At 37.0% G+C, this 16,781-nt stretch overlaps 1 protein-coding gene across 1 annotated transcript in view; it reads right to left on the bottom strand.

Moving 5' to 3' along the window:
• Positions 1–16,395, bottom strand: part of LOC121330486 (alpha-1,3-mannosyl-glycoprotein 4-beta-N-acetylglucosaminyltransferase B-like) — a 59,284-nt gene extending 42,889 nt beyond the window's left edge. The window contains exon 1 of the mRNA XM_041277038.1: positions 16,132–16,395. Coding sequence (XP_041132972.1) covers positions 16,132–16,228 — 97 coding nt within the window. The 5' untranslated portion in view covers positions 16,229–16,395. The remainder of the gene's footprint in view (positions 1–16,131) is intronic.
• Between the last annotated feature and the right edge of the window lie 386 nt (positions 16,396–16,781).

The raw sequence follows: 16,781 nt of genomic DNA, 5'->3' as shown, positions 1-16,781 counted from the left end.
GGGAGGGCTTTTTCTTGCAGTTCCTAAATTCTGGAATGCTCTGCCTTCGTTTGTCAGGGAAGCTGGGCTGTTACAGTTTTCAAGTCAAGACTAAAAACTGACTTTTAAAATGGCTTTCTTATCTTTGTGAGTTTTAGTGTAACTTTAAAATTGTTGCTTTTGAATTATGTGTACACAGTTATTTAAATGGTCTGACTTGGCAGTTGTATGTGTGACATGTTATACAAATATATTGTGGTTTGTTCTTTTTTTCAGTTATGTACGGTACAGAGCTTTGTGATATTTTCTTTAAAATCCTGTTTGAAAACTTATTTGTTTGGTTTTGTTTATTTGTAGCTGTAATTATATATTAGGATTTTGAATATTTCTTTTGTAAATAGCCTTGGAATGCTTGCATGAAGAGTGCTATATAAGTGCAATTTGTATTGTATTATTATTATTATTATTATTATTATTATTATTATTATTATTATTATTCTTATTCTTATTCTTATTATTATTATCCAAAAACATTTGGAAATATTCACTTCAAATCAATGTGCTTATTCTGGCTGGATTTGATACAGCACAAGACACAGCATTTTACATTGTCCCCGCTTAAGTGTTAAACGATAAAATTTGATCTAAAAAAACTGAACAAAACAACAAAAAATGCCTATATTTGTAACTTTATAAAACATACATTTCTAAATTTGTTGGAAGAAATGCATGTCTTTTGCTGAGAATTGCTTTTTGATTTTGTTTTACATTATAACTTAAGTTTTGTTTTTTCAGAAGCATAATCTGTATTTGCCTATTCAGAACCCATATAAAACGTTGTGGTATGTTGGCTGCAGTACCAGGGTTACACCACCAGAGGTCATCGGTCTGCAAAATAAGGGTGTAGGTGAGCAATGTGCAATGATCATTACACTTGGTAACAGATGAAATCAATTAAACTATCACTATCTAGCCTGGGGGGGGGGACTACAGTATGTGTAACTGTTCTATAAAAACAGACTGCTGTATTAGTGTAATAGTGTTTATTTTCTGGAAATAAAACCATCTGTTTTAATTCAATTTACGTCTATATATGGATGTATTGTCATAGGGCAGCAGCCATGCACAAGTAAAATGTGTTTTGTGGCTGGCAGCCATCTTGGGCTCAGGTGTAGAGGAACAGCCTGGCTCAAGATGGCTGCTTTTATACAGAGATGAAAGTGAGAAGTTTAAAAAAAAAAAAAAAAAAAAGCTTAAAAGTAACAGGAACCTGGGATCCACTGACTTTTTGACTTTTTCCTCAGAAACCCAACTTGAGTGAAGTTAAAATTCAGATTACACCTGAAATTAGAATGCATACAAATAATAAGTGAACTTTAACTGCTGGATTCACAAACCCAGAGATGCCAATACTTGAGAGCGAACAAAACAGCACCTGCCAAGCAAGATTAGGTGAATGTGTTTTGGTAAAATAGGTTCTGTGAAGTATCCAGTATGCAGGTATCCAGTCAAAGTTGAGGTAAATATATATTTAGTTTCAAGTGAAATCTATTTTTTCTAACCTATGCACAAGGGCTGAAATTAATGTTGTACATAATGTCTTATTTTAATGCTCTTGTTCCTCTGGATCTCAAATGAAACTTGTTTACATCAGAAAGTCACTCCCTTTTAATTGTTAAAGGTCAAAAAAGGAATATGTACACAGTCAATTGTTATTATTAATTTCTATTTTTGTGGGACTTCCTTTCCCCGGTTTTCTGAGCTTTAATAATAATAATAATGATAATAATAATAATAATAACAACAATAACAATAATACCTAAACATTGAACCTACAAAAGAAGCTACACAAAATACTTTCAGTACAGCACACACAAGGCAAGAGCCCTTGAACTTGCGCTCATCATCCAGTGGTTTGGACCTATTTGCAATACTATGCATTTCATATTGTACATGTTACAAAGTTGACATTTTCTGCTTCTTTTTATGTTACCATGGGGGAAAAAAGTAAGAAAATATAGTGCTAATAGAAACAAACACCAATTGCTTATGTCATGTAAGTTTAAACAAAAAAAAACACATGTTTAAACTTGAGTGTGTACAAAAAAAAAAAAAAAAAAAAATCTTAAAGTTTTGTTAATAAAATGACTTCTTGATTTTTCACTCTGTCTTTTAGTTCTGTTGGAAACAAATGTCTGGCAACCTCTCGTCTTTCAGAAGATGCTTGTTCAACATGGGGTGTATCTTATAATTCGCTGGATCACCATGTTTGTCTCCATCAACATCAGGTTCCAAAGAAAAAGAGGGACACCCAATGAGGGATGTATATGAGATATGTATATAGAAAATGAGGGACACCAAAGTATATTGAAAGCAAGGGCTTCCACACAGGTGTGGCTCACGCGTTAATTAAGCAAATAACATCCCAGCATGGGTCATGTATGTGGGATATATATATATATATATATATACACACACACACACACACACACACACACACACACACACACACACACACACAGTATATTTTCTGCAATGTGAACTGTAGAAGTGCACCATAACTGTTTATTGCACAGTACTTGTTTGTAGACTAATGAAACAGCAACTTGCCAAGACAGCTATCTGCAAGCACCAATGGGGTATGTAATGTAAAAAAAAAAAAAAAAAAAAACACAATAAAAAAAAAAAAATATATGAACCTCACCAAGTGTGACAAATGTGTTAATAGCTTAAAAAAAAAGATAATTAAAAGAAAATGTTAAAAAAAAAAAAAAAAAAAAAAAAAAAATCAGGAAAGTCCCCCCCCCCCCCGGATCTGCATTGATTGCATAAATGTAAAAGCAGAAAACCGGCAATCAGCAGAGATTTGTTCTCTCTGTATATATACACTGACTTTCCTGGCGCACCCACACCAAAGAGGTGATACAGCCCCGGACCATTATGACTAGAGGGGCTTCATCACAGGTGGTGTCAGAAGTCAGACAGCGCCACGAAAGTCTCACAGTCAGTGTATATATTTTAGCCCAGTTTATGCACTTGTATTATTTACATTGAAACTAAAACAATAAACACAATCCTAGGTCCCTTGGAGCACTAGCTTATACAGCTTTTCTTTAAACAAACCTAAACCTAAGACATGGAAGGCTAACTCATTTTACCATCTTGCAAATACCTTTCTTTTGTCTAAGTTTCTGTTCTTCAAAACCCACACCTGGTAGATTCTACTCCCTTACACAACAGCCTCTCCTACACGGTCTCCCATTCAGGCTGGGCCTACTGCCTTCACGGAATCACCTCCCTAATAAAAATTGCCCTTTGCTCTTTTATAGGATGTGGCCAGCACAAGATGACTTCAACAATTCAATTCCCACCTAACCGTTTCGTTGTTAGTTACTGTAAAGTGCATTTACTGTTGTGATGTATTACCTATCATCATTGAAACCCATCCTGTGTTGTTTTGTCTTGAGAGGTCTGGTAGTGCTCTGGGGTGGGGAAGGGCTGTTTGTGTGTGTATGAGTGAGTGTGTGGATGGTGCCGACTTCTTATTAGCTGCCTAATAAACCACATTGTACCTGAAAGTCTTGGTGTAATGTCTCTGGTGTCAGAAGCGGAAAGGACGACACACACTTGCTGACCCCCTGCTGACAGGAGGAAGAAGAAGAAGAACTGAGATGGCAGATTGAGCTCCGGATGCGCATCTGACAGAAAAGCTCCAGGTAATGCGGCGAGTAGAAGACTACAGCCAGACGGGCTGCCTCGGAAGCAGCAGTGAGAACGGTGCCGGCATGGAAGAAGTTGGTAGCCGAGCAGGCCACCTCTAGAGACTCTGGGACTCTCTGACTTTGTGTGAACATTAAGCGTTGGGCCGACGAGACGTTCGGCCCTGAGGTGGGGGCTGTGTAAAAGTGCACTGGACAAATCGTGATTTTCCAGAAACCATGTGCAAACAAGTTCCACGAAAAAAGTTAAGCAGGTATGTTGTTGTCACAAAGATGGCCGGAGTGGGGGACATCAAACCAGACACAGGAACCAGAAAATAAACAAAGAGAGGTGGAGCCGGGTGGAGCCGAGTGCTTGCTTGCGCTCAGCATTTAATGAATTAAGAGAACAGTAAATAAAAAGGTTGTAACAAACAAAAACACAGGACACGGCACATTAGCCACAACAAACAGAAAAACAAAACAGACTACACAGACAAACACGGTGAGCTTCTATTTTACTTTACGTTATTATTATTGTCTCCAATCCCGTTCTCCACTCACCGAACACACAACCCCGAATGAGTGAAAACATGTTGCTTTTATGCAGCTGTACCGAGACTCGATTGCTAATCAATCATTCAATTGGAGTCGCAGTACAACTGCACGTGAATTAATAAAGTGCAATTCTCCACACTCATATATTATTACTTTTTACTTGCACAATACGTGCTGTGCAATCCTTGTGCCTAAATACAAATACACATTTTAAACACTTGTGTTACACAGACCCATTTATATCCCATGTACCAATGACAATACACCAACATTAACACACAACATACAACATAAAATACACACAGGGGCGGGCACTTTGCCACAGTTGTTTATTTCCAAGTTCCCTAACAATCCAATTATATTCATTTAACTGCTGTCAGCTACTTTTTTACACAAACTACTGAAATTTACAGAGCACTTTCACCCTTTGCAGGAAATTAAATCACTGTGAGCAGATTTTCAGAAACTCGCTCATATCACTAACACGCCTGTAATATATGTAGGCCTAGACATAATTCTTGACAATTTTACTTTGTTATGGCTTTATCCCAAAGGTTGAGATTACATGTTAGGGCTAGTTACAAAGATACACATTTAACATATGACACGCTAAAACATTGCAATCCAAACGTCCAGGAAACAGGAACAATTTATTAAATACCAGCAACAAAGTTGTGCGGACATGTATTTAATTCAGCTCTGCAGGCAGTGTTCTGCAGCAGCCAGTACTGTGTGCTGGGAAATCACAGGGGCATCAATTTATTGACGTTCGCATTTGCGATGTTTTACTGTATATGAATACTAGTTCACTTTCACCTGGTTTGAGATGTTAATGTTACCTGCAAACACATCATTGCAAATCATGCTTGTATAACATAAACAGGGATGCACTCTTTTGCAATTGATGTAATTTGTTATTTATTGTTCTTTTTTTCAGTCCTGGAATCAAAACTGAACTGAGCAGAAAAGATGATAATTAACCAATTGATAAACAGTGGTCTTGGACTTTCCCAAAAGCATAGCACAGACTGAGGGATCCTACTTTGTTCAGGTACTGGTGTGTTAAATAGTTTCTTAAAATGTTCAAACTCTAAAACCACATTCTAAAACAGAGGAACAATATACAGATATCATGATAAAAAGTATATGTAGTAAAACAAAAGATTTGAATGTTTGAAAAAATAATAATAAAATCTGCCTCAAAAGGATTTTTCGTTTAATGAAATTAAAAGCCAACCCTGTAAAATCAAACTTTAAATCTGACATTGCCTCACACATTTTTAGTACTTCAGCAAAAATAACAATAATAATAACAATAACAATAATAATAATAATAACAGTAATATACATACACCTTACTTAAACAGTTGTAGCAACACGTGAACATGTAACACAATAAAATAAAAAGGTCACCATCCTACTGTGCAAAGCTAGTAGAGACCTATCCAAAAGGTGCTTCTACCAAGTATTGACTTAAGGGGCTGAATATTTGTGCAAGCAGTAAACTTCATTTTGTACATTTTCTTTGCAAGTTTTGCTGACATTTAAATAACAGTGTTCAGTTTAACCACTACAGCTTTGAATTAAAAAAGTATTGTTTGTAAAAACGTATTGTAGCATTATGTAAAATTTCCCATTACCGACCTACAGCAAAATGAAATCTAAATGTTATCCATGCACAGAACTGTATAATGTAAATGGCACGCAATTAAGCACATCCAAAAGATTTAAAAAAACCACACACCACAGTTTCCATAATTAAAACAGTATCCCAAGTCAGTATTCAAAATTGAAGAATATAGTGCTTGATAAGGCCCCAATGTCACAGTCCATGTGGAATGGTGAGTAATAAACAGACTCCATTTGCTGTATTCTACTGTTCTCAATTATAACTATTTACTGAATCTTGTACTTGACTTTACTCTTAAAGGTAACTACATTCACATTTTTGTAATTGCTCTTATTTGAAATTGTTGCTATCCATGTATTGTACTTACTATTTGCTATTAACAGAATTTACTCTTAAGCAAAATTTAATATGTTTAACTGCTCTTAATCAAAATCGCTCTCAAACATAATTAGTTACTGTATTTTTGTATTCTCGCTTACCGTGTTTTAATTTGCTCTTATTTACCACTGCCTATTTTATTTCATAACTGCTGTTATCTGCAATGTGATATTTTGTAATAACTGTAAGTTGCCCTGGAATAATAATAATAATAATAATAATAATAATAATAATTATTATTATTATTATTATTATAAATAATAACAACAACAACAACCTCTACACCCCCTATTGCTGGACATGTAACACAAATGACCACACTGCAGAAGACATCACAATTTGTGGGATAAATCACTGCTACAGTACAAATTAATTTTCAAATTAGGCACTTTTGAATGTCTTGGAATGAACATTGTATTCTGAAGTCATCATACCATCAACCTCGGGAACTTTTCTTTTGAAAGACAACTTGTTTATAGGGGGCTTGCACAATCACTTCACATGCAGATAAAGTATGTAATAGTATGTGGGCACAGGGATTGGAGAGATTAGTTCATGTGCTGGGATTTAAGTGAATGATTAATTAGTAATTGAATCCCAGCACAGCTGTATATAAGAGGCATGAGACACTCACTTGGGGTTGTGTGTTCGGGATTGGAGAACGGGAAAGAGAGAGAAAATAAAGAATTAAAATAACAAATGCTACTTGTGCACTTGTTTAGTGTTTATCTGCTCGTTTGGCCATTGTGACCTTTACCTTGAGTGTTTTTTGTTCAAACCTTTTATTTTATTTTGCAACAAACCGCCGCAAGCAAGCGCATTCACCATTTCACCTCGCAGTACTGTGTGTTTCTTCCGGGTCTGAAGTCACCGTTACAGCCACCCTGTCAGACATCCATATAATGGATGTTTTATCAATTATTCACATTTTTGTGTACCTACATATTTTTCTTTTTGATTTTGCACCTTTTGGTACACAGCAGTTTAACTTTTTCAAATTATACATTGACACCGCCACTGATTGGATAGAGTGACATGTCAGTCAACGGCGAGAATACAAGGACATTATGAAAACTACTAAGGACACCAACACTCTCTAATGGCTGTTTTGGATGAAGAAGAAGAACATATTCTTTTCAAAAACAGAGAGATAAGAGGGTTTTATTGTTTTTAGCGTGGTTTCACCCCACAGACTGTAGAGAGGGAATAAAAAGCGGACAATCCATTTCCACTAGCAATCTCCGCACCTGTCCATTTATTCAGCTTTTCTTAAAGAAAAAAGAAAAAGGAAAGCGAAGTGGAATCCCTGTCGCCACAGTATATTTCATTCTGTGTGTGCTATAGGGTGATATTGATAGCGCTTTATAGGCAATACTGTTGACCTAGCTGAATCACCATTTTTTTAAAGGAGAAAATAAAATCATCTTAATGTTAAAAAATGAAAAACAAACAATAGGTAATTTGCTTAAGAGAACTTGGATTTTATTCATGGATCCTAGGAATCCATTAGCTGTGGAATAACACAGATTCTCTATGATAACACAGATTCTCTATGTGGCTACGTCATGGGCCCTCTTTAGAGGTGCCTCCATGGCTGAGATTTGGAATGCAGCTAGCTGGGCTACGACGCATACTTTTTACCAGGTTCTGTCGCCTTAACGTGATAGATCCCTCATTGCCTTCAAAGGGCACAAGGGTCTTTGAGGTGGTACGCTAATTACAAGCTTTCATATTCCTCTTGCCATAGACTTGCCATTATTGTTTAATATAAAGTAATAATGTGCTCCTTGAGAGGTTTCCACGCCACTGGATACAGGTTATGCAACTTTTTTGGCTAATACAGAAACTACACTGTAACACTGCTGCGAAGATTAGTCCTTATTTTCAGTATCGCAAGCACCACAGCTGTCATGTCTATGTGGTTAACTGCACGTCTGTGACCCAATTGTAACTATAGTATTAACTATTTGTATTTTGTATCCATTGGTATTATGTATAATATTCTTCTACTGTATTGCTGCTTCCAGCACTGCTTTCATTATTACCTCTAGCTGAAAACATTGTGTGGAATATAATGCATACTAACATTTTATTCACAAACCATGGAGTGTAAACTTGAAAAACTATAGAATTAAATTATACTACTTATTTCAATCCTGCACCTACAAGCATTTTTTGACCTTGATTCGGGCAATATTTACAAACGTAGCTTCAATCAGTTTGGACATAAACAACTTTGTGAATCAGATGATTGATCATATAGTACTGTATTAACCTTTTTATATAAAAACCTTTTTAACTAATGCGGGTTCCTGCACCTTTCGTTTATCGAGGTGTCAAATAAATATTATTTTACAATGAACAACTGCACACTTGGTGGGAATTCTTTAACCTAGTAATTTGCATTAAGATGTAGTCTGGTGTATTAACAATTTGTCAGATCCCTATTTTTTAATCATTTGTAATATATTTTAAGAGCCCCTGACAAGAGGTGGCAAACTGTGGGCTCTTTGTAATCACTCTGCGTTTCCTTCTACTAATAGTCACAATAACTAAATCATTTAGATACTGCACGTTCAATATGCGTTGAATTGCGTCAGTACAGTTAGTCGCTCAGTAACGAGGTGCAAACAGGTGATTGATCGATTTGTATCGGCGTTTACAAAGGTGCTTTGTTAAAAAAAAAAAAATGTAAACCTAAAATTCATAACGGTGTTTATTTTTTTAGCAAAATAAAAACTAAGCCTATTTTTTAGGGACCCCAACTGTTGTTGTTAATTCCAATTAATTCCACTTCACATCAGGACTACCAAGTTTCTAGTACTTAGCACAATATTGTTAGTTTCTAACCCTGCTATCACCACTCAGAACCAATGGGTTTATAGTTTTATTTTGGCAATTAACATATTCTGATCAGCTGACCCAATATTTTTGGCACTACAGAAATAAACTTATTTTCTAAACAATGGCTCTACAGGAGTGTAAAAGAGAGGTAGATGATAAGAAAATGCATTTTGAAAGGCACTGCCCTTATTACGTTTCTGAACCCACTTCCTGTTGCAAGTTGCAACCTTACAAACAAAGAATAAAAAAACAGGAGGTTTGGGATACTGAAAAGAATTGAGTGTAAATGATCTAACAGGTCTTTTATTAGACTGCACTGTAACCAGCAGAGAATCTGTCCTGCACTAAAACACAATACTAAAGCCAACCAAATTAGGAACAAGGAGAAGTAATCATTTACAGAGTAGAACAAAGGAAATATAATTCCAAGAAGCCACCCCCAAGTAACAGCAGTTTCTGATGTCAACGCTTTTTTTGAACTTCCTCATCACTAGTGGTTTGAGAAATGTACATATGCATTGTGTACAGAACCCTCATAACAATCCATTGGTTGTGGGTTATAAAACAGTATATGCCTGTTCATGATGAATCGAAACTAATTTGATTGATTGGGCCATATTTTTAAGCATTACCAAGGCCCTATCATATCCATTTTATTATTTTGTATGTTCAGATTTATTTTTTCCTGAATTGGGATTTTTCGGTTTTAAAAATCTTAATTAGTTACTTAGTTACTTGTTTTTTTTTTTAGGTGTTTGATACATTGACAGCAATGATGAAGCTAGAAATGCATGAAAAAATATGTCAAAAAAAAAAAAACTTTCTAAACGGTTTTAATCAAAGTGCTTTCAGAACAAAGGGTATAAATTGGCACAATGTAATAGAAACAAACAAGGATCATTGCAAATTTTAAATAAATCAAAATGTTGGCTTTTTTAGTAGTTTTTCTTTACAAGCTGAACTGTAACATTTCAAAATAGACTTAATGTTTTCATTAATAATTAAAGACAAACAATGTAAAAAAAGCCTAAATATTTTGATTTATTCTAATTTAATAAAAAGGCACTTAGTAATATCTCCCTAAGAACATGCAGCAACTAGACACTACATTCTACAGTAGTCATTACAGTACTATCTGCTCAGAATAACTTATAGGTAGTCATTTTTATCGCAAGCACCACAGTTGTCATGTCTATGTGGTTAACTGCACGTCTGTGACCCAATTGTAACTATAGTATTAACTATTTGTATTTTGTATCCATTGGTATTATGTATAATATTCTTCTACTGTATTGCTGCTTCCAGCACTGCTTTCATTATTACCTCTAGCTGAAAACATTGTGTGGAATATAATGCATACTAACATTTTATTCACAAACCATGGTGTGTAAACTTGAAAAACTATAGAATTAAATTATACTACTTTTCTTATTTCAATCCTGCACCTACAAACATTTTTTGACCTTGATTCGGGCAGTTTGGACAGAAACTAGTTTGTGAATTGGATGATTGATGTTAGAAATACTTTGAGAACTTCGTAATGTACAAATGCATCTCAGGGTCTTCCGACTGCAACATTGTTTTCAGGTCAGATGCTATTTTTTCCGCCTCTGCACAAGTTAACAAATTCCCAAATCCTACACTAGCACAAGGAAAGGCTTGTTGCTAGTGCTTGCCACTACCCAATAACAATGCAAGAACAGGGTCCTTTCATTGGGGATGTCACAAGACTTCAGTTTGAAGCAGGTGAGACAGTTTTTCGTATGGGTACAAGGGTTTCAGAACTTCCTGGAGTTTGAAAAAACAGACAGTAATATAGGGCTCTAAGCTAACTTTTTTTTTAGTAAAAAAAATATGGGTCACACTAAAAAATGTGGCGCACATTAAAAAAAAATGTAGACACAAACAATTTTTATTTGCTGTTGAACATCTATAAATCTTTTGGAGCTTTATATATATTATCTTGTCGTTTTTTTAATTATTAACAAAAACGTACTGTAGTGATCCGTGTAATTGTGTTTGTGTACTGTATTGCTACAGTTTCTACTGTGGTTGTGTATAACCCCATCTCTGTGTGTAAATGTAACCTGCGCGTGTGGTGCTGTCTGTGTCTCCACTGTAATTGGCTGTTGAGAGCATCCAGTGGTGCTGTAGTGTCCGCCAGTGGTGTGCGTTTAAATAAAAGGGATTTAAAGAACAGGAACCACGTGTGTCGTCTCCATCCTTTCTGCCTGCCAGCGAAACACTACAGTATTTAAGTGCACAGACTGGGACACTTAAAGAATCTGCTACATTTTGTCTTTTGGTTTTCTAACTGTCTTGCAAACCACTAAACACTGATCAAAGAGCATTGTTGCACACACATACGGATAGCAGCAGTTTGTGTGATACAGTGCAAGGTGAAAGCCTTGCCAGGGTAATATGTGTGTGTGTGGGGAATATTGGGTTGGCAGGGAAGGGGTTAAATTCCAGCCACAGGTGTATAAAAAGGGTGATAGAGGTGGAGGTACGTTTCTTCTGTGATATTAAAATAGATAGAAGTATCATTGGTGCTCATGGGAGTTTGATGAAATCGTGTTTCACTGCAAACGGTGGCTCGGCTTGAAACCACTGTATTTAAAATATGAACGCTTAAATGTTTGTTTTGGCCACAGTGCCGCCGTTTGTTGTGTTCCTGTCTTTTTGTTTGTTGTTTTATTATTTATATTAAACATGCACATTTGCACTTGAAACTGCAGCTTCTGTGTCTCTGAGTCTCTCTCGCTGACGATAACATCCTGGGCCATGATGCTACCTTACTGCAGATACATAACACTTTCAACAACATATAGAGGACTGTGTTTCTTTATGGGTACAACCACAGTTTCCTTCACATTGTTCACAAAGACTGGTTTAAAGATGTTTTTGTTAGGGACTTATTCAAGTCCCTTTTGGTTACTTCAATGAAGCTTACCATGGATGGAAACTTTTTATGACCATTAGGGAGGGTTTATTTCTGCCTGAGTTGATTAGAATAACATGGAAACAGAGTTGAAGGTACTTTATTAACACATATATTCCTTTCCATTCTAAATACAGAGCCATTCCACCTAGTCACAATAGTCTAAAATCTATATACTGTATGTCAGTTTACTACTATAGTAGGCATGTAAAATATACCACCCTACAGCAATTAGATACAACTAGTACAATAAAGAGTTTAGTGTGTACTTCTCAGGAGCCACATTATAAGCTTAACAGGACTGTGAAACAACAACCAATCTACTGAACCTCCTTGGGTTAACAAGCCTGTTGACCCTATACTAGGGTCATTCCATGCCAACTCAACCAGAAATGGGACATTTTGTTGCCATTCCATCTAAGATTTTCCTAGAAAAATTCACCAGGGGGTTTTCTGACATGCTGAGTTCAGACATAATAGTCTTTTTTTTTTTTTTAAATGTCCCCTTCAACCCATGACCTTGCAAAGGTCAACCTAAAGTGAGAAAGGAACCTTGACCAGAAAAATCACCCTGGGTGCAATCATGTGTAGCACCTGGTTCTACTCGTAATGACTAGGAGCACCCTACTCACTTCTGGCAAATTGCCAGACTAGGGGTAACTTACGAGTTTTATTCGAACTTCAGCCTAACCCTTTACCCTGGGACTAGAAACCAAAGAATTTCACAGAATTTGGAAGCCTGGTTCCTAATGGTCTTACAGCAATACTTACATTTTAGGTCCCACATCCCCTACAGTGTAAAGGGTTAGGCTGGTTTGAATAAAACTCATCAGTTACCCCTCGTCTTGCAATTTGTCAGAAGTCAGTAATGCGCTCCTAATATTTTTTTCTGAAAGGCTTATTTAATACGAGTAGATCGAAGTGCTACACATAATGGTAACATCTAAATTTCAACCAGGATGATTTTTCTGGTCAAGGTTCCTTACTCACTTTAATTTGACCCTTGCAAGGTCACAGGTCAAAGGAGAAACCCCCAGGCGAATTTTTCTAGGAAAATCTGAGATGGACGGGCAAAGGCACTGGTTGAGTTGGCATGGAATGACCCACTACTAAGTTTTAGAATCATGTTTGTCTGTGAGCTCAACAAAACAAAACTAAAAAAAAAAAAAAAAAGAACCTTTAGCAAACATTTTTAAACAGTGAACTTTGCCTGTAAAATCAGTCGTAGATTAAATCTTTTTGCTGTAAAGAAAATAAGCCAATTTATTATCAACATTAAAAGGGTTTATAATGTAAAAATAGTCCATAGAGGTATGGCAATTCAAAGTCTTATCTGTCAGCAGCTAAGATGAGACTTATTGTTTTGTATTGTACCCTAGGTGGCTAGGTTACTGCTTGTATTTTCTAGACAAAAATCTGAAACACATACACTTGGATGTTACCAAGGATCAGTACTCATAGGCCCCATAGTACTGACCTAGAATAAATAGATCATGTGCATATAGGTGGAGCAATGACACTAAGCCCCTTTCACAGTGGCATTCCTAACCAGGTCCAGACCCAGGTTCTGGCCACTCGGGTCACAATCCTGCTTAGTGTGAAAGCATGTACCTGAGTTGTACCCGGGTCGCACGGGTCCCAGCGATCCAACCCAGGATGTGGGTTGACACACTCTGACCCAGGTTGAGCAAGACAAAATCCATGATGGACGATCTTAAGCCGATGAAATAACAAACAGCCACGCCTGCGTGAAGGTTTCACTTATTCAAGGAACGTTTTTATTTATTCTGTTCAGACATATTTTTGTTGCTTGAGACACACCATGAGCCAAATCACAGCAGGGATGAAGAATAATCAACAGACAGAAAGCTATAATCAACATTTGGGCCGATGGTTCAATCCAGAGAAGTTGGATGGAAGCGTCCGTGACAAGCTGCATCCAGGAGATTGATATGCACATTGTGCACTTGAGTCTGTCACCCAGTTCAACCCTACTTTATCAAAAGCAGAGTGAAATAGTGTAGCCGACAAGCATGACACCAGGTCCTGACCAGGGTAGGTTCCGACCCGGGTAAAGCATGCCAGTGTGAAAGGGGCTTAATTCTACTTTGAAGTGGGGAAGTTCATCAGTTTGACTGTCTACCAATTAGACCTACTTCTATAGACCTACCTTTTTTTTTGTTTGGAAAAGTCTACTTGTACTGGTTGCCACAGTAGCAACTGATTATTTGACAGATAAGGAGTAAGATTAAGTAACCGTTCACCATCCAATGCTTTTCTGTTGCTTTTATTATTGCATGAAAAATTGGCCTCCTGACAGGTTGTCGCCTACAAGAAACTCCAACAGCCAGTTGCGTTTTAGATCAGGCTGTTTCCTGGAATAAAAAAGCAGCTGCTGGATGGGAAGGCTGTGGTAGGCATTGTCTCTCTAGCTACTACAAGCACAATGCCAGACAGGTTTGTCCCACATGATATAAAAAAAACAAAAAACAAAATGCTTCATCACAATTTGAGAAGCAATTCTCCAGATTAATACAAAAACCTAAGTGTAACATAAGCCCCTTTCACACTGGCATGCTGTACCCGATCCCGACCCAGGTCACGAGACTAACTACTTGGTGTCTTGTGGGTCTGCTATGTGAATTCACCCTGATTTTTGAAGAAGCAGGGTCAACCTGTATAACAGAAGCAAGTACACAATGTGTGGACGCAATGCCCCAGAAGCACCAACTTTCACATCGACCCATTCATCTGTTCAGGCTTTCAAGATGGCTTGTTACAGACACTTCCATCCACGCTTCTCTGGATTGAATCGCTGACCCAAATTTTGAGTAGAACAAATGTTTCTTCATCTCTACACACCATCCCTGCAGCAATCTGGCTCATGGTATGTCTCAATTAACAGAAATATGGTTTAACAGAATAAACAGAAACGTTCACACAGACGCAACTGTCTGTTACTTCAACTGCACATCATGCATTTTGTCCCACTCGATCCAGAATCAAGAGAGTGTCAAATCACAGCCAGACGTGGGTCGCAGTTGACCCGGTTTTGTGGTTTCACACTATGCAGGATTGTGACACGGGTAGGAATGCAGGTGTGAAAGGGGCTATAGATGAATGGAAGAATGGACAGACATACACCAATATATCTCCAGAATCATTCTCACTAACTTAGACTAAACAATACCAAGTTTCATGACAACCGGAGGAGCGATTCTATGTGAAAATTTGTGCATGTTACATACCTTTGCAGTGGATTTCACACCCGGGCAGGAATACAAATTTTAAAAAAATGTAGGAATCTTACCTGGCTGTATTTGCCTAATGTTTGCCATAAACTATTTTTATATTGTAAAAGTGTGTATTTTTTATTTTTAAAACTTGTGAGTATTTTTTTAACATAATATTTACAGTGGCATGTTTTATGTTTGTAGGCTGAACTTCAATAAGCAACAAAACATACTCTTAAATTATGTATCCCAATATTAAGCCTATACCATTTGTTTTTCTCTTTTTTTTCCTGTATCAACTCAGTAAACAGTATTTCAAATACAGATATTACACTTTTCACGCGGTACTCGTGTATATCAGCTATGTGTCTATTCAAAAGTAAGAAATTATATGTGTGGTGAATTGGTATATCGCATTACATAAATACAATAATGGTTGGTTGCTACAGTCTGCATTATCAGGGGGTAATACCGATCGAGAGAGCGGTTCTGGGACAGCTTTTGCCGGCGTTTAGACTAAAAGCCGGCTCTGCTCTGCACTCTACACTAGCCACACGTTCTGATGTTGTAGTGAATCAGTCTGTTGTAGTTCTGCCGACTACTTTAATAATATACTATTTTTCCATTACTGAATTAAGTAATTGCAGAAATCCTGCTGTATATATCATGTATACACCGACGTACATATCATCCGCCCCCCGCCATTGGCTTACGCAATGCCGGTCCACATACAATTATTTATTTAACATTTACCCTACAGCTAGTTGTTAATCCAGGCAATAAAAATACATTTAAAAAAAGATTATTCAGATTGGGTACAACAATAGAAACTACACCCATGGGTACACTTCAAAACAAGCTGTTTCTTACCTCTCACTTTGACTGTTGTGTACCTCCAGGAAAAAGAAAGTAAAGTTCCCAAGAATATGACTGTCAGAAGTCTCAGTGCACCATACTTGAGCCTCATTTCATCCCAGACTGTTCTAATAAACCGCTTTTTCTTGTTCCCTTCCGTTCGTTTGGTGAATTATTGGTATTAAAGAAATCTAACCGAAATCGTGACTGAAGCCTGAAGACTAACTAATATGCTCCTGATTCCACTTTTGCACTGTGTGTGCAACTACCTGTCGTACCGAACGCTCTGTGGACTTTATCTCCCCCTAACGCTCTCAACGGTTCAGTTCAAGTTAATTGGCAGACAGTTCACGCCTAGGATGTGTGGACGGGATTCGGAAAGCTCTGAGACATGTTTGCTATTCCAATTTCTGTTCGATTTATGTGTACTTACTGTTGGTATTATAATGGGGAGGTGTCCTCATTAAAGTACTATACACCGTGCCTCTAATAGGCTGCAAAGTGCTCTTAATTATGTGCCTTCTAATCTGTGCCACTATCAATAGTATAAACGCTTACTTTATTTTGGTTAATATTTGAATGGATGTTACTGCATACGTTTCTTAACCCTGATACTGTTACTGTCACTTAAGGTGGGCATAGCTGGTTGTTATTACATGAATTAT

The sequence above is a fragment of the Polyodon spathula genome, chromosome 2, assembly GCF_017654505.1.
Source record: "Polyodon spathula isolate WHYD16114869_AA chromosome 2, ASM1765450v1, whole genome shotgun sequence".
Lineage (NCBI taxonomy): Eukaryota > Metazoa > Chordata > Actinopteri > Acipenseriformes > Polyodontidae > Polyodon > Polyodon spathula.
This window is presented reverse-complemented; position numbering and strand designations above follow the sequence as displayed.